Source organism: Chaetodon auriga, chromosome 19 (genome assembly GCF_051107435.1).
Source record: "Chaetodon auriga isolate fChaAug3 chromosome 19, fChaAug3.hap1, whole genome shotgun sequence".
Taxonomy (NCBI): domain Eukaryota; kingdom Metazoa; phylum Chordata; class Actinopteri; order Chaetodontiformes; family Chaetodontidae; genus Chaetodon; species Chaetodon auriga.
Genome location: NC_135092.1, coordinates 15,540,570 through 15,566,869, shown reverse-complemented (window position 1 = coordinate 15,566,869; position 26,300 = coordinate 15,540,570). Strand labels below are relative to the sequence as shown.

The 26,300-nt window shown below is 42.8% G+C and overlaps 2 protein-coding genes across 14 annotated transcripts; both read right to left on the bottom strand.

The window, feature by feature from the left end:
* Positions 1–340: 340 nt before the first annotated feature.
* LOC143337772 (uncharacterized) lies at positions 341–3,055 on the bottom strand. 4 transcript variants are annotated; one of them, XM_076757634.1, is made up of 4 exons: positions 2,891–3,055; positions 1,313–1,451; positions 1,098–1,202; positions 341–992 (listed from the first exon to the last, which is right to left on the bottom strand). In XM_076757634.1, exons 2-4 carry the CDS (start codon positions 1,448–1,450, stop codon positions 828–830), a joined length of 408 nt encoding a protein of 135 aa, XP_076613749.1. In that variant the 5' UTR covers position 1,451; positions 2,891–3,055; the 3' UTR covers positions 341–827. The 4 variants fall into 4 exon arrangements, with proteins under 4 accessions (XP_076613749.1, XP_076613748.1, XP_076613751.1 ...); XM_076757633.1 differs by having other exon boundaries at positions 431–992; positions 2,900–3,043; XM_076757636.1 differs by having other exon boundaries at positions 431–992; positions 1,313–1,470; positions 2,915–3,033.
* A 1,117-nt stretch (positions 3,056–4,172) lies between these two features.
* prrc2b (proline-rich coiled-coil 2B) lies at positions 4,173–26,300 on the bottom strand. Of its 10 annotated transcripts, none has more exons than XM_076757631.1 (31): positions 26,151–26,300; positions 21,644–21,821; positions 21,341–21,518; positions 21,090–21,192; positions 20,547–20,610; positions 20,208–20,351; positions 19,500–19,813; positions 19,217–19,341; positions 18,964–19,127; positions 18,004–18,085; positions 17,723–17,891; positions 16,351–16,690; positions 16,057–16,257; positions 15,151–15,345; positions 14,842–15,049; positions 12,627–14,663; positions 11,481–11,644; positions 11,053–11,168; positions 10,809–10,950; positions 10,438–10,514; positions 9,957–10,244; positions 9,677–9,778; positions 9,310–9,502; positions 9,123–9,220; positions 8,904–9,031; positions 8,549–8,789; positions 8,187–8,354; positions 7,927–8,006; positions 7,693–7,774; positions 7,163–7,372; positions 4,173–6,558 (listed from the first exon to the last, which is right to left on the bottom strand). In XM_076757631.1, the coding sequence occupies exons 2-31, from the start codon at positions 21,756–21,758 to the stop codon at positions 6,391–6,393; spliced, it is 6,696 nt and encodes a 2,231-aa protein (XP_076613746.1). In that variant the 5' UTR covers positions 21,759–21,821; positions 26,151–26,300; the 3' UTR covers positions 4,173–6,390. The 10 variants fall into 10 exon arrangements, with proteins under 10 accessions (XP_076613746.1, XP_076613747.1, XP_076613737.1 ...); XM_076757632.1 differs by having other exon boundaries at positions 7,139–7,372; positions 15,151–15,355; positions 16,061–16,257; XM_076757622.1 differs by having other exon boundaries at positions 15,151–15,355; positions 16,061–16,257.

Genomic DNA, 26,300 nt, shown 5'->3' with positions numbered 1-26,300 from the left:
GCTTTATTTAAAACAGAGTGACGGACAATGACATAATGGAGTGTCGGCAGCGACCCCTGCTGGTGGAGCCCGGTGACCTACATCCGGATCGACAGGTTTTCAGCCTGATTGCACTTTGTAAACACACGTTACATCAGGCAGAGAAAAACCCACTGCAACCAGGACACGTACTGCAAAATAGTTTGTTGTATCTGTTGGCTGTTTTTGAGAACAAGTGCACAGAAATTGCAAGCTTCAATAAATTAAAAACTAAAGCCTACAAAGTCACTTCTGAGAAAATGAGCTTGGACATCACCTTGAATAATCCCACATCGGAAAATTCTTTACATTTTCTTTTATTATACATTTTATCATTACATATTATTCAGTTTGGATTAAAACCAATTCTAATACTTAATAATAATACTAACAATGATCATTTCAGTCTCTCTGAACCTAATGTCACCAATTGTCCAACTTTGGGATTGGTCTGTAACCCTGAAGTTTACATCTGTAGGTCAAAAACCTATACTATATTATGTTATATCATGCGTAATGATTTTTATTTAAGCAAATTAAAAAAAAAAACATACCATGGACATAAAACAGACATACTGACAGAACTGGGTAGCCATGATTTTATTAAAAATCTAGCCTGTTCAACAAGATAACAATACAGGACACAGAAAAATATGACACTACCTATAAAACTTAGCATCTTAATGAGTGGAAATGTACCAATAACAAAAGAAATGTGCAAAGAGTTTAGTTTTCAGTCATCAATTTGGTGGAAGTGAGTTGTACAATGGTCTGCATTAATCAGCTGATCTCTTGGCCAGTCTGCCAGCTCACCAGTTACAGGACATTTCAGAAGCAGCATCGCTGTTTCGTCGTGTGCGGATGGGGGACCAGCCAAACTCTGACTGGGCGTCTTCAGCATGGTGGAAACGTCCCAAGCGGTGGCCATGTTTGGAACCCTGTTTTCCTGCCCATGCACGAGGTTTGGGGTTCATCTGCAAAGGGCATAGCATACCATAATATATATAAAGAAGATGCTTACTGCAAACGTTTGCACGCACATTACCCAGATCCCATGAGGAGCTCTGTCTGTTTCTCACCTGAACAAAAACAGTTGTGTTCATGTGAAGCGTCTCCACTCGCTCTGACAAGTGATTCAACCAATCCAGATGGTCGGCGATAGACTGGGTGAGATCATTGTTGCTCTGTATTAGAAGAAAATCAGGTCAAAACAGAAGAGAGCTCAAGGAAAATGAGTTTTGATCAACCATTTTTTTATTACTACACATGGGGATCTACTGCCTGCCTAATGTACCCCAGAGAAGTTGTCCTTCAGCTCAACAGCAGCAAGGCGAACATGCTCCAGTTTGTCAATCTGCTCTTTCAGACGGTCGTCAAGCTCCTGCATCATCATCAGGCCTTCATCGGGTCTGACACCACCCTTGGTAGCCATCCTGGGTCACAGAAACACGGCTGTTATTTCAAGAAAATTGCAACATGCTGGCTTGTAACATGATGCATTACCATCAACCAAGAAGATGATTTTCTGATGTTAACATGTTGCTTTATTATGATCTCTGACCTCGGAGGCAGTGTTTAATGAGTGACTCCAATCATAACTTCAAAAGTTTAAATGTCTTTTTAAACAAAGTCCCATTGTCTTTCATTTTATTTTCGTCCTTATTTGCTTTTACTATCATTATCAAGTGGGTTTTATTCATTTTATTTTACATTCATTTTTTAATCTGTTTATATGTCCATTCTGTCTTTTTCGATGTGAAACACTCACATGGTGCATGTCATTTCTTTCTTGTAAAGCACTCTGAGCTGCATGTCCTGTTTGAAAGATGCAATATAAATAAAGTTTATTATTATTATTATTGGTGTTGTTGTAGTTGTTGCGGACAACCACCAGAGGGAGACACAGCACCACACAAACTCTTTGGAGCAAACTTCTGAGCTGCAGTGGAAAAATCCTGCTGCAACCTTTTCTCACTGAATTTCTCTTAAGATTTGAATACGACAAGTAACAATGAGTAACACCATGTTGATGATGGAATTTCAGGCAAACGACTGACACTCATTTGACAGCTGTCACCGTTAAAAAAAAAAAAAAAAGTTTACCATTCTGTGGAATGAACCATTTCACTGCTCATGAGAAATACAGCAAATTATGGTTTTACCAGCGACTGGATGAGAAAACGTTTGTTTCACCTTAAATGTGATTTACAGAAACATTGCAGAATATGAGATAAATGATATCTTAGGGAAACAATTGGTAATCACAGCTTTTCTGTATTGGTTTCGACCAGAATCACAGGACTACATGGGTGCATCAATCCAACTTTTATCCCCACTAGATGCCCTGTAAATCAGGTGGTAACAAAAACGGCCCTTTCTGTTGCTGTTTACTTAACATGGTGACGAATAACATGCTCACCAGTCGATTAATTAATCAGTTTTACAACACAAGAGTTAGCGTGATCCAGGTAAGATGGCTGACGTTTTCCTCTCTGGAGCGACACGGATTTTGCTTTCACCCCTTTCATCTAACTGAGCTACCATGTTCGACTTTTAACTTCGGAAATAACTGTTTTGCTAGCGAGCATCGTTTGCGGGCAGAGGTTTTAGCTGTCCAAACGAGGCTCCAGGTGTTTTTAGCTAACAGGACATCGTGCTCATATCCATTATCATACTACCAAGTTTCATGTTGCTCCATTACAAACTAAAGGAAACACGTAGACCGTTGGTTATCCTCAGAACGAGGCTAAATGCTAACGCTACATTTTGAATGCTAAACGTTTTTTGCGCGTGCAGGACACCAGCAAACCGGAGTCTGTCCTCTGACTAGTAAATCACGGCGGGGGCGACAAAAAAGTGTAAGTGAAGTTACCTTGTTTACCTGACGTGGAAACACTCAAATGCGCGCATGTAACGTCAAAATTCCGCTGAATCCCGAGATGAGGTACGCGACTTTCTGGCTCCGTAGACTCGAAGGGGAAAGTGTACTTTGTTGGCCCGGACAAGCCTCTTTGTCCCGCAAACATCTCCGGAATGTGACACCTCTGACGTCACGTGTTCCGCTTCATGCAGGTGCGTTATTCATGCGGATTTTAATTCATTAAAGTCGTGACCAAACAATGGAGAATTCAGAGGTAATAAGAAACAAAATTTGTTAAAATCACTTAGTGTTGCATTGGATTTAAACCAAACAAACTGTATTGACCAACAACTCTTTCATACAAAGTGTCTCTGAGCCGATGTATTAATATCCTTTATACAATCATGTTTGCATAAAGCAGTGAACCTCGCTCCATCCTCGCTTGTGAACGACTGAGCCTTTCCAGGATGCCCCTTTCATACCCAATCATGATGCTATCACTTGTTACCAATCAACCTGTTTACCTGTGGAACGATCCAAACAGGTGATTCTGGAGCATTCCTCATCTTTCCCAGTCTTATGTAGCTCCTGTCCCAACTTGTTTACAACATGTTGATTCCATCAAACTCAGAATAAGCAGATATTTATAAAAATCAACGAAGCTGATGAGCTCAAACATTAAATATATTGTCTTTGTGCTGTTTTTAGTTGAGTGTCCCAACTTTCCGGAATCAGGGTTCTACAAAGAGTGGAGTTATAAGCAGTTAAAACAAAGAGACATGCTATCAAATCCAGATTGTTTCAGCTGGAGGCTTTTTTTTTAGAGGCCTGAAGACGAAAAAGTTCCTTGTCTGGAAACCGGATGAATCTGTGAGCTCATGTTTTCTTTGCAGATTCACATTTGAAAACTGGTCAGGCAAGAACGTTCTGGCATTACAAGACAAAGATCCATAATTTTGTCATACTTTTCTCTCATATCCCTTAGATTTATCTTGGGTCTCTGTGGGGAGTTCTGGCCCTCAGGTTGGGAACCACCAGAGCTGGCTACACAAGGATGAACAGGACAGACCCTTAAAACTGCACAATCATGAGCGGTCTTGGATTTACAGTATTTTTATGCCTTCAATAAATGGCTTTTCATTTAAACACAGTTTTGGTGTTCTGGACAGACCAGTATGTATGTACTGTCAGAAACTGCTGGACACAAAGCCTAAAATCATTTCCCCATAATTTCTCTTTTCACACGAATAAGATGCAAGATTTTAATGACAAAGTGAGAACACAGAATCAACCGTACATTTAAGAAATCACAACTGCTTTATTTCTTTTCTTTCAATAAGCTCTTTTTTTTTTCTTTTTTTAAACAAGGGAGAGTAATGACCAAATATCTGAAAGGATAAAGATCAGGTAGGATAAATAGAATGCTGGATCAGCTGTAGAAAGCACTGGTCCTCTGACAAAATGAAATATGCATCTTAAAAGTACAAAAAAAGTCAGGGCAACATTTTGGTGCAGGTACAATGATGAGAAGCATAAAGATCTTTTGCAGGAAGGGATGAGAGGCAAAACACTCCAAGCCCGATAAACATATCAACAAGTGAAAGCAGTCCATTCTGAGAACACAGTGACCGTTTCAACGTTAAATCCTTTATAGTGCCACAATATCTAAAATGAAATGTGGATTTAAGCCTCCCCTCGCTGACAAGGCTTGACTGTACAGTTAAGTATGCATATACATATATACCAGTGAAACACTGTCATAAAGATAAATCGTAACATTTTGTAGTGTCATGGAGCGTTATGGTAAGCAGTAACATTTAACCAGGTATGACATTGGCATTGTGAGTTTCAAAACGAGTGTCCATTACAAAAAAACAAAGTAATGAGGATCCCAACAGCTTCACATTTTCAAATAGAACAAACACTTTAAAAGTCCTTCGTAGTCCACTGGAACTGCAGTGCTCACAAAAAAAGCTTAAGCAAAGAGCGCATTTAAAGTCAACAAGCAATGCGAAACGCCCCTCATTTGTGATCATTAGCTTCTAACAGAAAAAAAAGGAGTTATTTGGACCCTGATTGTGATTATAGTTAGGCTGCAGTTATTGCTAGTGCCACCTCAGAGACCAGATGCTGAATAATCAAATGGGGACGTGTCCGTTTCTTCTGAATTCCCCAGAGTGAGGATTGTGAGAAATGCGATTTAAACGGAATTAGAGAGAGAAGTCTTTTGAAAGCATTAAAAGGAAAAAAAAAAAAAAAAAACACGCCCCAGCTGCGGGACGCAAAAATCATCACTTACAACACATGTTCATTAACAGACAGCTTGATTAATTACAACCCAAACAAAGCCATAAGAAAGCAAACATTTCAATCAGCTATTCTGGGGGGGTCCTTTACAGCAATTGTGAACACAGCCCCTCCCCCACACATAACAGCCCCAACCCTCCCCCCCAAAAAACTGTCAGCTTGGTTGATCAAAATCCACACAGTCAACGGCAGCACTGTGAATGCTGAGTTCAGGTTCAGTCTTTGTGAAGTGTTGCTAGGTTCTAGGCAGGAGTCCTGCGAGTTTACACATGTTCAGCAGATCACATGCACACGCTGTTATCAATGCCAGTGAAGTTCCCATGGAAGCAACATGATTTTGGTAAAATGTCCACCTTTACGTTTCAATTTACATACAGAAGAGAGCGAGCGACAGAATGTAAAAGCAAAGAAGAGCGTTTTTAAGAAAAGAAATCATCTCTACCAATCTAAGCAGTTTCGCCAGGGTTCGTGGGCTGGGTGAGGCACCCCAGGAGATGCATTTCTAGGGATGATGCACTTGACTTTTGCCATGTTGACATGCAGTGATGTCCACACATTGGAGGTTATTTTTCTGGGTTAATAAAAGAAGTCCTTACCAAGTGGAGGAACGGGTGAAGATGAACATTTTATTTACCAGCAAAAATGCCAATGAAATGACAAAAAAGTTCCCCGCTGCATTTCATATTTGTTTAAAAAATTAAGCAGACTTTGCCTCTCATAGTGAGTTATATCAAGAGTCTGCCTGGTTTTAAGGGCTACAGTCCATAAACAGGGAGTAAATACAGTTTGGCAAAATGGTATGAAAAAAATGAACCATCTGTCTGAGTTGGCCACTTTCCTTTTCCCCACCTCGGAGAGAAACACACGCACACAAACGAAAGAAAAAAAAAAAAGAAATATCTTTTCTCTTTACCAATCTCCCCTTAAAAGTGACTAATAATAAATTAAAGAGGACCTTGAAGAGATCTGCTTAAAAGACTGTTTGTGTCTATGTATATATTTATATATATTTATATATCTCTATACGTGGTGTGAAATAATAATGTCCAGTTCTGACAGTTCAAGAAGAGTAATTCATTATGACGTCTGCATGTATGCCCCTTGCCTTGGTGCCTTCAGATACGGTGGCTCTTAGAAGGCTCAGACATTGGTCAAGGGCCTCACGTTGGCAGGCTGGGTGGTCATGAGGATTTTAAGGTCCATTGTTATGCCTTGCCCTCCTCTACTTTGACAGCCTGGGGTTTGATGGCTCCAGTGCGTGCTGGTTTGGCTTGCCCTGCGGAGGGTAGGGGCTCCTGGAGTTTGCTGGTCATGCCCCCGGATGGTGTCTTGCCCTCGCCCACTGCCTTGCGCACTTCTCGCATGGTTTTATTCTGCACAAAGAAGAGGCGGAGTTACTATGACCTGCAGCAGCGCCTGGAAAACCATACATTCAATGCATCAACACTTGTTTAGATAATCCAAGACTGATGCTCAGCTATCAGGGGAAAAAAGTAGATGCTTAATTTTCTTAGTCTGCACATTTCCTGACAACAGTTGGTGAACTATATTGGTGAAAGACAGCTATCCATAACATAACGTCTACTTCAATTACCATAAAATGCCACAAACTCTACAGAAATGTTTTCAGACACATTATTGTCACGTGAAATTAAATTGTGAAGCTTCATATATAGAAATACAAAAGTCATTATCATTAGCATGTGGAAGAGAATACTCCAAAAAATATTACAGACAACTATATTTGTGAAATATTTACACAGTACAGTTACGTCTATACACACATTATCATTCTTAACATTACTATTACCAGTGTAGATTTATACTATCAGAGAGAAATCTTACAGCACTAAAAATCTTAGCATGATAAATATAACTATACATAAAGTCAAAGGTACACACTGAACACATAACGCAAATAGAGAAAAAGAAAATGGATTAAAATTAAATTACCTATATTTACAGTGGGTGGCTCACCTTCATGCCATCCTCTGGCCCTTTGACAGGGGGCTCGGGGGCAGAGGGAGGGGTGGAGTGGGGAGGGTCGCGGCCAGGATTGGGGTAAGGGGGGGAGCGGATGATGACAGGCTTGTTGACCTGCATGACTGGTCTCTGGATGGGGTTGGGGAAAGGGCCAGTGGTGGGGGGCCGCATGTGCATCACCATGCTACCCTGAGCAGGTGGGACCTGTTGGTCACGGGGCAGGAGGAGGAGGAGGAGGAGGATGGGGGAGGTAGATGAGGGTGTTGGAAATAAACGAAAACACAAATAATTAGCATGCTAGTATTGAAATTTTTAGGGCATTCTCAGACTTTCCAAATACTTGACTGTACATAATGATGTGATGCGACTGTGGATGCCTTCAACCAATCACATTCTTAAATTCTTAATTTTTAAAAGTGAACCCTGAGATGGACCAAGGGAGCAACAAACTAGCAAGAATAAAAATACCCTGATTAACCTTTTAAGTAAACACATCTCAACTTGTATGTTTGAAACATAAATACCTGTTGGGCAAAATGTGTTGGCAGAGGGCCAACAGGCCCCCCAGGACCTGAGGGCTTCCCACTGGGGCTGGCAGACCCAGGCCTGATGAGGGGAGAAAGAAAATAAAGTTGGTTTTACAAACCACTTCCTAAAATGTGGATTCATCATACACCATATCTCAAGTGTTGACAGAACAAAGCTGCATAATAAGTGTTCTAGACAGTTAACTTCTGGTATTTGTCATTTCCACTCACCTGTAGGACCCTCCAGATATACCCGGGGAATGACTGGGCTTGTCGGAGAACTGAAAGCCTTTCATTTCCATCTGCGAGCCCTGAGAATGAGAAAGATGCTGTCAATACACATAAACAACTGTGGACTGCTTTTTTATAGATAAAAGATGTACGGCATTATATAAAGTTGTCTAGACTGTTGTGTCATACAATGGATTTTAACGTCCATTGTCTGAACACATCAGTTTTTGGTTGAGCAACATAAGATCAGTCAGTCACACCTCTCGGCTGCCAGTCATGACAGCGGGCTGGGAGCCAGGTGGCAGCATTCGACGTGGGGCACCGACTGACAGGTTCTGTCCCTGCTGAAGCTGAATGGACTGTGGGAGGATGAGATGTTGCTGAGCTGAGCCATAGCGCAGCTGAGAGCCAGGTAGGGGCATGGTCACCTGGTGAATGCAAGGATTTTGTTGTAAATATTATCATCATCTAAGGCAATATGCCAATGATGGTGTAATTATGCTCTAAAGGCTGATACTTGCTGGGCTTAAATGAATGCTATGTGTAATTTAATAAATCCCTCTGAAATCTGACAAGCATTAAGAGGAATACAGTACGTTGGGTTGTTGTCAAATCCACTCACCTGGATGAGCTGTGAGTCCATGAGCTGGGAAGAACCCATACCAGGCCCCTGGTTCATCTGGCTGTCATAGACTAGCTGCTGGCTGCCGTTCATAGGCTGATAGTGTGAGCCTGACTGTGGCTTTACCATGTCTGAGGGCTGCATGCCAGGGAAAGCCGAATAGGGCCCCTTGAGAGGGGCTCCGCCCGATAGCACCATGGGGCTGGGCTGTGACAGGTTGGGGTGCATGTAAACCTGGGACCTGAGAGGAAAGCAGGCCAGCAGAGTGAGTGAACTACATGGTGGTGCCACAACATGAAAGAAAAAGAAGAAAAATAATTGGACCAATAGAATAAAAAAAATGAGGCGGCAGTACCTAAAGGGGGGAATAGAGTTGAACATCTCTTGGGACTGGGAGACTGGAAGACCTCCTCGAAGCCCCAGCTGAGCTTGAGCCTGAAGAGACGTGTGTAAAGAGATGGGAATCTGCTGGGCTGCGGCCGCCTGAATGCATGAACAAACAAAACATAATGACACTTCTGCTGCTACACAAACAAGCCTGTCTGTGTGTGCATGTGTGTGTTTAGCTCTCTACCTGTTGGTAGGTCTGCTGCTGGGTCATGGTGGGAGGGACGAGGCGTGGCTGGCTTGGAAAGACATGACCATCCAGATACAATGGGGGGATATGATTACCTACAGAAGGGACAGGAAACAACAGGCTTTAAGTTTAGTTCTGCTCAGAGATCAAGGCTTCATCAAGCCCTCATGAAACAAAGTTTTACCTTGCATGGACATGGAAGGTGCTACTGATGCCACAGGCATCGGAGGCATGGAGACCCCTCCAAAGGAACTGTAGCTGACGCCACTGGATGAGCCAACGCTGCAGGGAGGCTGAGCACCTGAAGCACCTCCGCCAGGAGAGCCCTGCTCAGGGAGGGACTGGGAGTTCTCCCATGCCTTGCGTGCCGATTCCATCTGAAGAAAAGAAATTTTTAAGTTGAGATACATGTTTGAATATCAGTTTTGTTATTATGTTCTTATTACATTTTTCACACCACAAGAAAAGGATGCATGACAGATGCTGATTATTCCTTATTATGACATGTATGAAAAGATGTATCTGTGTATGTGGGACTGTAATTCAAATACCTTAAGAGTGAGGTCAGCACTGGGGAAGGAGATGGGATTGAGGTTAATGCCAGGCTGCAGGTGGTTGGAACGCAGCATGGGGATACTCTGATTGAGAGCCGTCTGTTTAAAAAGAAGTTAAGGATCTGTAAGTGGTATGTCAACATGTCTTGTTTTTAAGCACTATCAAACAAAAAAAAAAAAACTTGAAGCACTTCTACTACTGATTGGCTATCACACCAGACTACCATCAGTTATTTGATTTATAGGACGCTGCAAAAGTACAGATTTAATAACTCACATTGGTGGTAAGTGCATCCTGAAGCTTGTTGACGGGATTGGAGACGGGCACTGGGGTGGAGCCCGGTGGAAGGCTGAAATCAGAGTCTTTGGCACTGACACCAAACTCAATGGGAGGCACAGGCAGCACAGTGTCCACATGGAGGTCCACACCATTGACTGGTGTGATTGGGCCGCCTTCCAGTCTATCAACACCTTCTGAGCCCTTGCGGTGCTTTAGGGAGCGCTCATTTCCAATGGGCCCTGGCTTGTGCTGTTCTTTATTCTGCTCTGGGCCAGCATCAGAGTCCTGGCCAAGAAGAAGAACAGGCATTCATTTGTTTTGTTTCTCAAAGTAATCCCATAGCAGTTAATTTGTTATCGGTCAATAATAAGACAGAGGAAATGTTATCTTGAGCATTAAGAAATATTTAACAATAAATACAGATACAGAATATATGCAGTGTATGTGGACACTGCAACAAGCAACTGCATTGGGTTACCTCAGAGTTGGGCTCACTCCCAGTGTAAGACACCTGTTTAGTCCATGAGTCTCCCCCTGACGACTGTACTGAAAGAGCTGAAAAACATAAACGAATGCCTTTAGTGAATAACAAAGTAATTCACTAAAGTAAATATTAAAATAACAAAGCTTAAGAAATGTCACCATGATGAACTCTGTCTCTCAGTTTAATATTTGTATTTGTTAAATACATTTGCTGTCAGGAAATATTCCAATGATTTAATTAAGCAAATATGCTTGACAAACAGTTTCAGGCTACTATAAACTAGTCTCTAAGGTCTCTTGCTTTATCACGCCAATAAAACCATGAAGAAAACAAAGCATAGAAACAATGTTGGGTCTGTCGAGTACCTGAGCTGTTGGTCTCCCAGATTTCAGTTCCCAGGTTGTTAGAAGAAAGCGCTTCCTCAGGTTGTTCAATGCTCATGCTTCCCTGCTTCTTGGCAAAGCGTGGCGGAATCTTGGATGCGATAGTCCTGTTCTTCACTGGCACCTGATACAGGCAACAATGAGAAACAGCTTGATAAACTGCACCCTTTTTTGTTCATCCTTTTCATGATTACTGAGTGTCTAGATTGAGCATATGTTAACGTACTGAAGCTCCCTGGTCCTTCCTCCTCCTCTCATCTTCCTGTGGGCGTCTTTGCTTTTTGGACAAGGCATCCTGGTATCCGTCTGGATTTGAAACTGGTCCCCCTGTATCCCCCTCAACTACAAAAACAGGCATGTGGTCAATGCAAGATTATCTGTAGGTAAGTAGGAACTGCAGTGCTGAACATTTTCTGTTTTGCTGTTCAAGATTTTGTGAATCAGTACAACAAGTATCATACGATTTTAACTTAAATGAGATCGGTAGCTACCCTAAAAATGTACTTCAGTAACTGAATCAACTGCCCGGGGATTTTTCCACTGTAGGAACAAAGTTCTACATTGGAAAAGGTAAAAGTTCACATTTAGAATTTCTATTTTCACTTCTATAAACATGGAGAACACAAAAAGACAAATTGAAAGAACTGAACTCACTTGGGTAGCTGCTGAGCTCATACTGGGACAGAGGTTCAGCTATGTCTGCTTTGACAGGTCCTTGCTTCAGCTCCTTGTCTAATTTCTTCCCAGAGGGCTCATTGGGCTCCCGGTCCTCTGGCTGCTCTATGCTGAAGACTGGGCCTGACTCATCTGGGCCCCTGCTGAAAACACAAAAGGGAGAGATGAGGAGGTTTTAATTGGGTATTCTGAGCAATACTAAAACATCTTCATAAAAAATGTAACAGTGGCAAAATAACTAAAACATCTGGGAATATTATCTACCTAAAACATAGTTTTAGTTAGCCCATTAAGTTCAGCAATGGCTACAGATGGCAGGTGGAATAAGAAGAAACAGGATGACTTAACATTCAGGCTAAGGGGAATGCAATGAAAAATACAGTGTTGCTCATTTAGCCAATCCTCCAGTTGCAAACAGACACCTTCGCCCACATTCAAGTCAATGAAACTGACTTGTGGGACATATATTGCAAGGCCAGAAATGCTCAGTACCAGTACAGATTTTGTTTAATAGCAGAGGCAAACTATAAATAATTTTTTACAAACTATTTATGTATTTAATGACTGAATCAATTTCAGTCAAGTGATGCACAATTGTTGGTAAATAAAGTAGGAATGGCGCATGGCTATGTTCCAATTCCCATGTGAACTAAGGAAGCCACAGCTAATTTGAGTGAGCCTCAGCCACTTGGGACAAAATTACACCTCAAAAGTTAACAGTCAATACAATTAACAACAGACACAACAATTCAACTAAATCAGAGTGACTGGCAATATAACCAGTGCTGGTGAAGTGCAAGCCAAGAATGTTACTGAACAATTACAATTATAATAGAGAATTGTTTATTTCTTCTTCTTCTTCTTCAAAAAAAAACCAAAACCTGATGTTCACTCCTTTCACTGTGACAGTGTCAGCCAGAAAACATTTAAAGTCAAAACAACACAGGAGACACACTGTGTTGTTGGTTTCTATGCAACTATAACAACCAGACCTGAAACTACACCATTAGTATAATTCCCAAGAACATGTTGAGGATGCTTCATTTCACGTAACTATACATATGGGTACAGGAGAGTATTACCTACAATTACTTCAACTCAGAGTTTGTTCTATTGTCACCTCACCTCTTACAAGATGTCCCTCCATTCTGCCAACTGTCACTCCTGTTAGAGGAGGTGGTGGGGGGATTATCAGGTGTGCGTGCCATCTTGCTCACTTCCAGCAGCGATGGCTCTCCCTTCCTGTTCTGTCGTTCCACCAAAGGTCTCTGGCTGGAGAAGCTTCTCTTGCAAAGCTCCCTCTTCTCACCAGAGCCTGGTTCACTATGGCCAGAGTCTGACGGAATATCACCATGTCCCTGTGTAGCTGCGCCCCCACTTCCACCTCGCTTCTCTCTCCAGTCACCAAAGTCGCTGTTGTCTGATCCCGTCTCCCATTCCTCTGCCTGACCATGTTGGCTAGAACGTCCACCAGAGTAGTGGCCACTGGGCCAGCTGTCTTCCCCGCTGGCTTTGGAACGACCAGGCCAGGGGTTTGCAAAGTCTCCATTTATGTATTCCTCACTTGTCCACTGGTTTGAGCCAGGTTCACGTTCTTGTCGTAGACGACGGAAGCGTGGAGGCTTGTCTTGACGGGGTGGACGCCGTCTCCTTAACATCTGCCTGTCAGGGTTGTCACTGTCAAAGTAGTATTCTCCTTCACGGTCCTCTGTGCCATTTTCCATGAAGGAGCCAGTGAATTTAGGGGGGTACTTGAGGGTCTCACGTTCAACAGGGGTTCTGCGGGAGTAAGTAGTCTCAGCTCCAGGACCATAACCATTTTCTTGCATGGGGCCACCACTGCTACTAAACTGAGGCCCACGGCCCCTCCATGTAGAAATGTCCCTGGATCCTCCGAAGCTTCGACTGTAATTTCCAGTGGTGTTCAATCTGGGAGGCAGCATGCGACCTCCAAAGCCCCTGCTGGCCTTGACCTTTTCTCTGGAATCTGGGTTTGTCTGGTCATCTGTGTACACCTTGTTGGATCTCCAAGAATCTCTATCAGCTTTGCGAACTTCTCCAGACTCTGTGTAACTGTCTCCATTTTCAGATCCCTTCTGGCGACGTCTCTTGGGCAGTTCCTCGTACTCAGAGGCTTCACTCAAGGTCTCACTGACATTTCGCCTCCTGGGCTTGCCCCTCTGGAACTCCTCCGCCTTGACAAGGTCCCTTGGTGGTGCTCGACCTCTGCCTGTACGCTGAGCACCACTGCTGTTGTTATTGTTGTTGTAAGCCCCTCGGAGATTGTCTCCACCCCTGCCACCGCGGGTTCCACCCCTTGAGCTAAATTCCCTAAAGCCTCGACTGCGGCCTCTACCTGTTCCCCTGACTGAACCAAATGCCTGTTCTTCATCAATGAAGATCCAGTTATTGCGCCGTGGTGCATGTGGCTCCCGGTTCTCCTGGATATCTCTAGGCGACTGGCTCTTGCCACTGTCCCAAGCGCTCTCCTTAGGAGAGTCATCACTGTGGGTGCTCAGAGGCCTCTCGGTTTTGGTGGGAGCTGGTGATTGACGCTGCCTCTCTTCTGGCTGTTTCTCAACAACAGGTGAAGCTGAACGCCTGTTGCTGGCAGGCTGGTTATCTTTCTTCAAGTCATAAACATTAGTAAGGACTTCTTTCTCCAAGCGATAAGGGACAGTCTTCTCCTCAGGCTCAGGCTTAGGCTTCTCATTCTCCTTGTCTTCCACTTTGAGAGCCTTAAGAACTGGTTTCTTGATGGGCCCAGTTCGGCGAGTCAAGGGGCGCCCAATGGCCTCAGATGGCTGGCTGACACTACTACTGGAACTAGAACTGGGTTCAGACCACTGGCTTTGTGCACTGTTGAGTCCTCCATCTTGTTTCTGGCCTCCATCTCTTTTCCAATTGTCCTTGGAGCCATCTAAGGCCTCATCTTGAGATTCAGAGCCGTCTTTCAGATGCTTGTCTCTAGAGTCTTGTTTTGGGTAATCACTATCTGTATGACTCTGAGCAGTGGTAAGCAAGCCTTGGTCATGGTGTTGGTGTTCTCTGTCTGGGACACGGCTCTGGTAAGCATGATGGGGGAGATCTTCTTGGGGGTGGGCCAAGCACTCATTGGGCCTCTCTTCATAGGAATCCTGTTGGGAGCAGGCCATATCACTTCTGTGGGTGAAAAAAAGACACAAAAAAGATGAAGAATGACAAAAACAGACCTACCAAGAGGAGTCTATGTCACTCAGCAGGGTTTTAGACATGGATTTTAATCAAAATACAAAAGAGAGCCTTCATTAACGACCTTAAAAATTCACTCACTGTTATTTTTTTAAGCACAATAACTGACCTGTCATCTGGCTGGCCACTGTCTGAGCTATCATGTTGTCTCTGGTAAGGTGGAGTGAAGCTGCGCAAAGGGTAGCCATCTTGGTTCCACATAGGGTAAGGCTCAGTGGAAGGGGCTCTTCTCTCCTGATGCAGGTTAGGATGGCATCCCTCATCGGATCCAGGGCTGTTTAAGTGATCCTGATGCATCATGGGTTTCATCATTCCTGCTGAAAAAAACAGTGTTCAAATTGGAGAGTTGTCCCATGATAGAAAACTGGAGGATATAGTCTGATTTCAGATGCACTCATCTTCTTGGATTAAATCTCACCTGAAGAGTGGACAGCACCAGGGTAGTAGTCCACAGGAGATCGTCCTTGGGCCATGCGGGGATCCATGAAAGGTGGCATCATCATCCAGCGGGGATCAAACCCAAGGACATGTGGGGGATAGTAGCCTCGCTGGGCGTGGCTTGAGCCAGAGGGGGCAGGGTGGCCTGACTGTTGCCAGTGTTGCATCTTGTACACTTGTTCCTGTAGAATGTATACAACAAATACACTTGTAAGAGATGGTGGCAAAAATCCACAGTTCTTGTTCTGCATGAAAATGACCCTGCCATGGTCATTATCACAGCAGTTGTTCTCTGTGAGGGAGAAAATTACCCACAAGTCAAGCAATATAGCAAAGCACTATTTTTCAAAGCAGACATTTTGACTTGTGACGGTAGAAAAAGCAAAGGTGTTGCTACAACATGAAAAATAGTTCTATTAATCTATCCCAGTAAGCCATGACAGTGTGACAGTGAGCCAAAGCAGTTTAAATGGAATTCAATCATTATTAATTGCATAATTTCTGCGTGTCTTTCTGATCGTGACATACTAAAATGTCTTCTCTGAGGCTCAACTAACTCTCTTAAGGTGAACTGTAATGTGAGAAATGCTGCCTACTTTATGAATCCTCTGTATGGACAGCATTTCCTGTTCTTACATGAGATAACCAAATGACGCTGGCTCCTAAAACCCCTTGCAAAAATTAACAATGAACTATCCAATCAAAGACAAATAGGTTAACACCCTTCACAAGGCTCACTGCTTTTCACGTTGATGACTGCAACCACAAAACAATCCCTTCTTCCTTGAGCTCTTGAAAGCTCTCTTCTCACAAAGCAGCCACTAATACACTGACGCATTAGTCTGGGATTAGGACTTTATGGGTTAGAAGGGGCATCGGCTGGCACTCACCTGCTGCTGCTGCTGGTGGTGCTGTGGCTGCTTTTGAAAGCGGGGTGGGACGGGTTTGGAGGAATGACGTCCACTGTAGTCTCCTGATGGAGAGGAGGGTTCCTGGCCATCATCCTCACTGCCACGGTAGCTAGAGAAGCCAGGTTCCTCGCGGTAACTATGGCCAGGTGAGTTGTTGGGAGGACACTCGCCTGCATCTGGAAAACATGCATGGAACATGCTTAAATATGAGCATTATATAATATGTAATCCTGAATGTCCAATTTCACTCGCAGTTTTTTTTTTTTTACCTTTTGTGCTGTACTGCCAGTTCTCATGGTGGCTTTTACTCTGTTCCCTGTTTGGGGACAGTGGAGCTTCTTTGCCCTCTCCCTCTTTCTGGCCCTCATCTGTCCTTGATGTCTGCCTTTCAGTCTTCCCAAACTTCTCATCCAGCTTTTTAAGTTTTTCAGCACAGGCAGCCAGGCGTTCCTCGCGGGCACGCCTCTCTTCCTCCTCCCTGCGTCTGCGTGCTCTCTCAACAGCCTCCGACAGCTCAGGTGACACATATTTTGCCCTAGCCGGTCCCTGAGTCTGAGACTGGCGCTGGTGATCTTCCTGGTCAGGCAGGGGCTCACCTTGGCTTTTCTGCTGGGATGAAACAGACAGTTAAAGGGAGAGGGCTCAATTTTTCTGCTTTGTTTTTATGAGTGTGCGTGTGTATCTGTTTGGCCAATCAAACACAGTTCAAAATATACAAATCTAGAATTTCCACCGATGTCTCTGCCAGCCAGTCAAGTTGCAGTTTACAGCCTTGTCTGTCCAGACTCATAATATATGCAGTGAAGACTTTAAAGGAACTTCGTAAAAAGATAAGTTTATCATAATCATAATTTATTTTTTACTCCTAAATGACCCAAAGGATTTGCTAATTTTGAAAGTGTGCATGCTTGGGGGTGGCCATCTGTTTATCCCCGGCAATGAGATTTTTGGTAATAAAACAAATTGATTCAGTCTACCTTTCAGGAAAACTATTTGAAGATGTCGCATTCCTCTAAATTATGGCAATGTGGAAGAAAAAGGAGGAGGGATGAGAAGCACTAGGCCCCATGCCGAATTTTCACTCAGGAAATAACCATTACATAGTAAGCACCTTAGACCACTGTGAGCCCGAAAATTACTTTGTCTGCTAAGCACACCTGCTCACACTGACAACTGAGAAGGCTGACAGACCTGTTTCATGAAATAAATGATAGTATCAAATACACAGGCCTAAATGTGCAATTCTTCTTGTAGTTTATCTTAAGAGAATTTGTCTGACAGATTTTTCACATTGAAACTGGCCAAAAAACAGAGGCATAATCTGTATTTTCATTATGTCTGTCACATCCTTTGCACTTGCCAAGCAAAAGGCTTGGCAAATAAAAAGTAGTGAGGCACATATCTCTATGGTTACCGCAAGGTCATCTCTCTCAATTCACAATGACAGTCTCTCTCGAGGGTGTGCAAAGGCACACTGCTATTCATATGCTTTGTAGTGTTGCCTTATCCTCCGCAGTCACGGAGGGATTAAAGAACAAGATGCGTTTTAACTGTGGATAACATCATAAGGATTTAATCTTTGATAAGTAATCTCAAAAGGGGACGATGAAAGTGGAAAAACACAGTACAGTGTGTAGTTACCGGGGTGTCCGCCGAGAGATATCTGCCGCTGGTCTTCCTGGGAGGCTCGTGATGGTGATGTTGGTAAGAATAACTCTCTTCAGGGCCCTCCTGTGGGTAAGACACCTCACCTGAACTTAGGGAGGATTGGCAGTCACGCTGGATGTCTCTCTCCCTCTCCCATTCAGTCCTTAAAAGAGAACAGATCAAAATTAAACCATGAACCCCATGAAATGATAGCAAAAAACAAAGAGTGTGAGATTATTTAAAACAATAATGAGCTATGAGGAAAGCGGTCTCACCACATCTTGTTTTTATCTCCGTGTTCGTCTTCATCATCACTGAACTTGAGCTTCTCGCTATAATCGACTTCCTCATGGAGTCCTGAAAAAACAGTGAGCTAACAGTTACCACCAGTGCTGTAGTACAGGATCAAGAACACCAGGAACGGGTACTGGTATCCATCAGCATAATCTCAGCTGGTTAACTGGTTAACAACTATATGTTAGTATTTGACAAAGACTAATACCTGAGATGGCTTTATAAAAGGTTTTTAAATGAAATTATAGTTTAAAGATGTAGAATTATCTGTCAAGTCAAAGGCTCGGTGCAGAGAAACTGCTAAAAGAAACCTCAATCTGGGCTGAAGAGATCTGAATGAAATGAGCTCGAAAGACAAATGACAGCAAAATCTAGCTGAATGAAAACCTAAAAGCTGAAAGGCTGTCCTGAGCAGGTAATGCCAACACATCCTACTTGTCTAATAACAGTCAAACAAAATTCCTGCAATCATTTGGACGCTGAAGAGATTAACCCTTTTAACCCAATGAGTATGAGCCACAGAATGCTACACAAGCTAACATTACAGATGGAGCTTGATCTGATTAACTGTCTGAGCTACCTTGACTTTACAGGATGAAGAATGCAAATCTTTGTCTCTCTATGTAATGTAATTTGACTGAATATTGTGTGTATGTGAGATAAAGCCTCAAAACCAGAGCAACTGCACAGATTTTAATCTTCCAGCTTGCCTATAAGACAATGGATGCAGGCTAAGGACATACTGCTGAAGTCTTGTTATAGGAGTCAGAGCAGTGAATGGTAATAAATGCTGGCATATGATGAGTTATTCAGCAACACTGATGTGCAAACTATGGCCTGTAAATATTCAGAAGAAACATCGCACAGTCAACTGAAATCTGGTATTTGGCCTCACTGTAAGAGGGACTGGAGGCAGTTAAATAATTGTAAGGAATACTGACCAGCCCATCCATCCTCACAATCATTGTCAAGCTCATCCAGATCCTTCAGGTCCTCTGGATTAATAATGGCCGGGCGTTGCGGTCTGTCACCAGGCCTGCGGATGGGCTGAGAAGACAGTCGAGGTGGAGCGCGGACAAATCGGTTCTCTCTTTTCACATCACCACTGCAATAAGAGATGGCAAAAAAACAAATCAGCAATTGTCAGTTGCCACAAACTTCTCAATAAAACAGCTTAATGAACAATGTACTTACTTGACAAGCTCAGGTTTGGCATAGCTCTGCCTGAAGGAGGGCTTGCTGTCAAATCGGGCTGGGGCTGCAACGGTGGTGGGAACATGTTCTGTACCTGGGGCTTCACGTGTCTCTTTAGAGCACATCTGAAAACAGCAGGATGAAACAATGTGTTTCTTAATAGCAACATAATGAGGCACCGCAACAATTTGATAAGCTGTGCTATTTGACAGCTCATTTTAAAAACAGTAGAGTGTCTTTGAGTGTTTCACAAACAACGGTTTTCAGGAGTCATAATACTTACAAATGCAGGTAACATGTCATGGTAGACAGCAGTTGAGGTGTGGTGAAGCTGGTACTGCAGGGCAGTAGGGACGGTTGTTCTCCGGACAGGCTGGGCGGGTCGTAGGGAAGGCTCCTTGGGGTCAAGGACTGGTGACTGAGCAGTCACTACACTAGTAGAGGTTGTGCCGGTGGTAGAGGTGGGGTGAGATGAGGCTTGGGGGGTGCCAGTCTCACCCAGGGCAGTGACCTTACCCTCAGGATCTGCTGGCAGGCCGAGGGTCAGGGACGAGGGTTGAAGGTTCCTGCCACCACCTTCCCTCCAGCTCGTCACATCTTGAAGTGGGGACAGGGAGATTTCAAAAATCACGATGAACAAATTCTAAAAGTAAGACCACACCGTTTTTCACATCATCTCTGTGTCTTTAAAGAAAGGAGTTAAATATGTGGTCAATCAATGCTCCTTGTATGGAACATCCTAATTTTACACAGATGCTTAAAAAAAGCCAAAAAGGAATTTTCCCGTCCGCCAGTCGGGGCAGTCGCCATACCCTCCATCCTTCCATAGGAATTTGTTTCTTTTCGTTTATCACCGAGCCATTAATGTGTTTCAACAGTAACATCTTCCAGAATGTCGAAACTCCTGTCGCCAATTTAACAATTTGCTTCCCAGCAGGCTTTATCTGTAATCTATCACACTATCAGCAAATTCCTAAGACTTGAAACTTACTCTGGGGGCGGAGGCTTGGTCCGGGCCCATACGACGGATCGAAGCCGCTTCTTTCCTTGCCAGCCCTGTCCTGTTCTCCAGCTGCTTTCAGCGTGGGAAATTCCTCGTGAGAGAAGGGCTGAAGTCGGTTTGAGGCCCTTGAACCTGATGTTGTCATTGACAGAGGTGGCATAAAGAAAGATGTTTGACAGACTAATGCAAACAGAAGAGTGTTGTAATAATTGACAGACGTGGGGGGGTGTCAGAATCTGGACAGCATACCAATCATCATCACCATGTCATTCGATTTTCAGCCCTCCACAATCTCAATTATACATCATACGTAAACAGATGACTCACCATCTTGCTCTACTGCCTTTCCATTTAGCTGGGCCCATTGCTTTGGTCCACCTGTGTTTGTGTTCTGTGGAAATGAAGAAAACCGAGGTCACAGTATAATACCTGCATGAAGACTTTCTGACCTTTGAGACACAGACTGAGTCGTTTTTCCTGAGTGTGCATATGGACTATTTTCCTTCTGATATATGGAAAGTAATAACAGTGTAAACAGCTATTTGTCTTTTTTTTTTTTTGTTCAAGGCTGCAGCTCTCAAACTGAAACTGTTTATTGAATCAGGAGTATCTAACACAAACTCAGACACACTGAGTGTGATACTTGCCAAAAACTTCCAAATGGATTATTAAAGAGCAATTGTTTCGTCACATTAATTAAAGGCTGCAGTGTGAGTTTTCTTGCACAAAAGGGGAATTCCTGACGTTCTGGATATAATTCACAAAATCTGTACTGAATTCTCAGCTGTATATTAAGGTGGGCTTCTCAAATAGGGGACACATCTTTAGACATGTCCCAGGCTGAACGTAACCATTACCACACATACACACCTCCTGGTTGGCTACCGGTGAGGGCTTCTGAAGATTGGAGACAGATTTCTGTAAAGCCAGCTGTGGCTGCAACTCCGGCAGCTGTGGTATTGATGCAATAGAACTACAATGAAGAAAAGGATAAATGTCAGTTGTGTGACATTTAGTCAAAGCTGTCATATTTAGGACGAGCTGATACATGGCAAGAGCACAGATGACTTAATGATCAGATGAGAGGATAGCTTTGAGCGTCTTAACCCTTCTCCCCTTACCTCTTTTGATCGGGTTGTTCCTGCTTGTTCGCCCATCCTGTACCGTCTTTAGGCACAATAATCACGTTGGGATCGTTTCCTTTGTTTTCGGACTTCAAGCTCGGCAGGTGAGCAGGTGGGGGCATGCGCCGGGCTGTGGCCACTTTGCCAAGACTCTGCAAGCCATGTCGCGGAACTACTGAGAGAGAAAACAAGGGTGGATAAAGCATGGGGGTGAAATTAAGAAAGGGAGTGAAAGAGGGCAACAGAAATGTGAAGAAAGTATGTAAGCACTGAGGAGAGGAACAGAATAAACAACCTTACCTGTGTTTTTCTGAGTTTCTATTGATTTTCCCTTGTACTTGTCAAATAGGCTGAGTGAGGAATACTTGCTTTTCCCATCCTTGGACTTGGTTATTTGCCCCAAACGATCGGACATTGCGATGTAATGTCATCGAGTATGGAAATTTTTCTTTGCGCCTCTTCCCAGTGCCTTCTGATTCTACAAACAGAAGAGAAGAAATATTGAACCTTAGGGGTGGGGTGGGGTGGGGTGGGGGGTGCTCATCTGCTACTGTGTGTGAGCATTATCTAGATTTTGTTAATACTGAACTTATTTTAAGTTCGTCTCACTTTGCTCCAGTATGAAAAGAAACCAAGGAAGCCATAACTTTGGAAGCTAAAACTCATATTTTCAGAACAGCGTGGTTGGAAAATGTGGCAACTATAATTGAGGTACTGGATGTTTTGTCTTTTGTCCACCAAAAGAAGAAATAGAAATGTAGTATTCATATTTGTAGGTGTAAAATCAAACAACTGACTGAGTCTAGAAACTACACCTGCTGTGTCATCTGGGCTGAATGGTGGATCAAACAAACACCTATGAAAAATTTTTAATTTTTAAATTACAATAGGTCAAATATCTATTCAGAAAAAGAACCTAACATAACACTAAGTCACTATAATGTATGCCAACACTGACCCTTAAATCTACCAAGTTTTAATCAAGCTCTGTAAACAGCTACCCTGTGGATTTGTTTGTGAATTTATGTTTAAACACAGGATCTGATCAGCGACACTGTATAATGGTGAAATTTGTTTCCTTCATACTGAAATAAGATGTATAGACTTCTTACTTTTGCAGAACTTGTGTTACTGTCTACCAGAGAAATACTATGAAGGAAAAATGTTGACAGCTAGTTCTGTGAGTTACTCTGAGAAGTCAGAACTTTCTGGAATGACGAACTGTTGGGTGAGTTTTTGTCAAATGTCATTTTCGAGGTTTTGTGAACCACAAACAAAATTCCTCTTGCCCCCATTGTACTGAGATGGAAGTACTGCTTTCACAGGAAAACAGCTCAAGGCCAAGGCTCATATAACTAAAAATATTTGCGGCCCGTCATACCTATGAGCTGTTTTTGGGAGGGGGTTAACTGACAGTTAAACATGAATCAACCACAGCTGATAAAATCAGCCCATGAAGGTTGTCATTGCAACAAGAGAAATTGAAGCTTGACAGCTAAAAATAACCACCGTTTAGCATATGTGGCCTACCATTGCCCATAGTTTGTGCTTGGTGTGTAGAACTGATGTGTACAGTATAGGCTGCAGTGACCATTAAGCATGAAACAGAAGAGGTGCAGTGGACTGGAGAGAGCTTTCTGATTGTCTTTTCAGCTTGATCCCATTTACCCTTTAGTTTTCTTGTCTCTGCCACGAGAAAAGCACAGCCTGAAGATGCCAGTACGAAGTAAATACAAGAAAGGCAAAGGAAATCTTTATAATGCCAACTTCTAAATCAACCATACGCCATGTGCATTGAGAGGATATGAAGAGACTGTTTAATTGGATTAACAGTGACATATACTTGGTTGGATAGTTTGTTCAGATCGTCTGTCTGTGATGTTTTATAAACTTGAAACACATTATTTCCTCTCACAGGTGCAGGCTGTACATGCATGCTGGCTATGAATGTTTCTATCTGCTGTATCTGGCGCTTCACTTCAACCTCGGTTTTTGTTTATTCTATATCCTGTCCTGATGGCAGAGAGGCAAACACGTCCAACTTGTCTAAAACATGTCTGAGGCAGAGCTCCTCAAATAGGATTACTGGTATTTTGTACAAATACATACTTCACACACAACATAAAGTTGATGTGAGCAGCTGTGATTAAAACCACTGCTGTGACTTGCTGCCCTTCATATGTCCATACGAGAGCACACACAAGTACAGTTAAACACTATCAGATTACTATGAAATCGCAGTTTTAACTAAAACCACAGAAACTGGACATCAATCAGAGCATCCCTGTCACCAATTATTTGCCGCTTAGTTCTATGTTTAAGAGAAAATAGTTCACAGTGAAAACAATTCAGGTATGTGGATTATCCTAAAATGAGACATTGTTTTTGGGATACTACCTCTTACTTTTTGTTCCACACACACAGACAGACAGACACACACACACACACACACACACACACACCATACACTAAATGTGACACCTCATCACCAAGTGTCAGCTGCAGATATCTCAAAACCTTGACTACATCTGTAAGATTAGATACCACTATGGCTAAGGGGGAAATGTTTTTATGCTATTTTGGCTCTCCATTTTAGATGAGTAAGCGTCTGCCATGTTTTAACACTTTATATAAACCAAAATGAAGCATGACAGACCATGTTCTTGTTGGCAGGAAGTAAGCATCATGATGTTGCCATGCAAAGAGTCCCTTCTCTTCCCTGGTTGAAACCCCATTTCCATCTATTCTTCCCTTCCTGTCGAGCTCCTTTGTTCGACTGATGCTGTGTTTGTGGCTTTGACTTGCGGTGCATATGTTTTCATAAAGAAGGAACTGTGTTCTCAAAGCATCGGGTTAAGCTTTTGTATGCTCTGTGCGACAAAATCACATCCGACAAAATCCAAATCATCAGCTGCATACTTGAATAAGATGAAACTATCAAGGCCAACTGTTACCTATGTAATGCAGCAATTGTAACTTCTAACAGCACTAATTACAGAGGTATACATAAGACTGTGGTCAAACAACAATATGCAAGACACTGTAAATGGGAAATATAAAAATAAAAGGCAATTCAATGATGTTTTCCAGTTGACCTCTCACTTGAGGTTACAGGTAAGCAGATTTTGTCGGGTCTGGGTGAATTATTTCAAATTAGGGGGCATTTTCTAATTGATTTATTAGCTTTCTCTTGACACAACAGTTCAGTGAGGGCAGCAAACATTTGCAAACAATTGCAGGAACAGATCATCTCCCATCCAGTTAATTATCAATAAGCAAGCAGATTTATTTTCTGTTATCTAACATGAAGCAGTTCTGATCAAAGACAGTCATATCAAATGAGGTGCAGACCCTGGCAAGCGTTTTCTAGTTCAATGTTGTGATTCATGGCCAAACATGTTCTTTAGTTGAACATTTTTATGATGGCTACAAGGGCTCACATTTCAAAGTGACTGACACCAAGCAACACACGATGCGGGTTAGGCTTGTGCCGAAATGCCCTTATTTTTTTAGTTTAAATAGTGTTAGCTACGCCCAACAGGCCACCGCTGATATGATTATGATTTTTTTTTTTTTTACACACAAATCTTCGCAAATAAATATGGTCTTTTGAGCAGAATACCAGCCCGGACAATCCATAAGGCATGGGAGGCTGCTCGGTTAAAGCTCCGCATAGGCGTTTTACCGGGACCTCCTAAGAAAAATATCCGTCCATCAAGGTCGTATTAGTCAAGTATTAAAACGATCATGTCAGGCCATTTCCTCCGACTTGAGATTCAGGAAAAAATTTCTACAAGGACCACCAAATAATATATTCAACATTAACGTTAGTTACGCTACCTCAAGTTAGGTATGGACGCAGCTGGCGTTTTCCATTTCTTGACTTTTAGACTTTAAACTGTATTTCCACCACACAACTAAAAGAAAATAACATTAGTATCGAAAATTAATACATTGGCTGTAACTATGACATGTTTACTTGGACAGCAGAATAACGTTTGACCTCTTTAACGTTAGTTGTTGGTGTCGTTACCCCCTTGAAAGCTAATGCTAATTCCGGCACATGAAGCCGACATCAGTCAGTTCAGGCTGTACGAAAACAAAAACACAATCTAGCGACCTCAACTAGCAAGACAAAACATAAAAGCTGTTCTGGGAATGCAGCAGCTTGTAGATTACACATCACTACCCTAAACTACCTAACCTAACAACACAAACGTCAGAAAAGACACTAGGTGCAGTCGCTAGCCATCACTGGTAAAATATGCTAGCTAGTGGCTAAAGAAAATAGCTATGTAAACACCAACCGCTAGTGGCCAAGGTCCTGTAGAGCTGTGTTTCATTATTTTTACCACAGTTCCGGCTCAGGAGATGGCGAGAAATTTGTGATTTTCCGTTTATTTCAGCTAGCACACAGGCATAACAAAACACAAGCAATTGCTCTTACTTAGCAATGGCTAGCTTCGACAGTCGCATCTTCTTCGCAAACTAGCTAAACGGCAATCCCGTTCAACTTCCAATCTTTTTTTTTTTTTCTAAAAACAACCTTGACAGATCGGGGGTTTTCAGTGGTGGAGTATTTGGCACTACTAAACACACTGCTTTTAATGGGGACTCTCTAAATCACACCCATGTTGATATTTTCAACCTTTCTTGGCTTTGAGAACGGTCAGACGACAGGGATGGGAATGTAGGACAAGGCGATTAAAAATGGCTGCTGCACAGAACAAAGCAACAATAAAACTAGGCAGCGGAGAAATCAAGCAAAAGTGAAGATTTGGCACAACCATCCGCACCCATAACTCACCGATTCAACGACTTAGTGTACCTTCTGATCAGTGACAGTGATATATTTCCACAAAATGTTGTCTAATCAAAGGATGGATGGCGATTGTAAAGCCCAATCTTCATAGGTCGAACCGCTTGCAGTGTTGTTGCTGGGGTCCTACCCGGCCTG

Coding starts and splice junctions, on each gene's coding strand:
- LOC143337772 (XM_076757633.1), bottom strand. CDS start 2,928: ATGCGCGCATTTGAGTGTTTCCACGTCAG. Junction 1,452..2,899: donor TTTGAGTGTTTCCACGTCAG/GTAAACAAGGTA, acceptor TCTGTGACCCAG/GATGGCTACCAAGGGTGGTG. Junction 993..1,097: donor ACACAACTGTTTTTGTTCAG/GTGAGAAACAGA, acceptor TGCCCTTTGCAG/ATGAACCCCAAACCTCGTGC.
- prrc2b (XM_076757622.1), bottom strand. CDS start 21,758: ATGTCCGATCGTTTGGGGCAAATAACCAAGTCCAAGGATGGGAAAAGC. Junction 14,664..14,841: donor AGTGGCCAGCCAGATGACAG/GTCAGTTATTGT, acceptor TTTCACCCACAG/AAGTGATATGGCCTGCTCCC. Junction 9,503..9,676: donor GTGCTGACCTCACTCTTAAG/GTATTTGAATTA, acceptor TCTTTTCTTCAG/ATGGAATCGGCACGCAAGGC.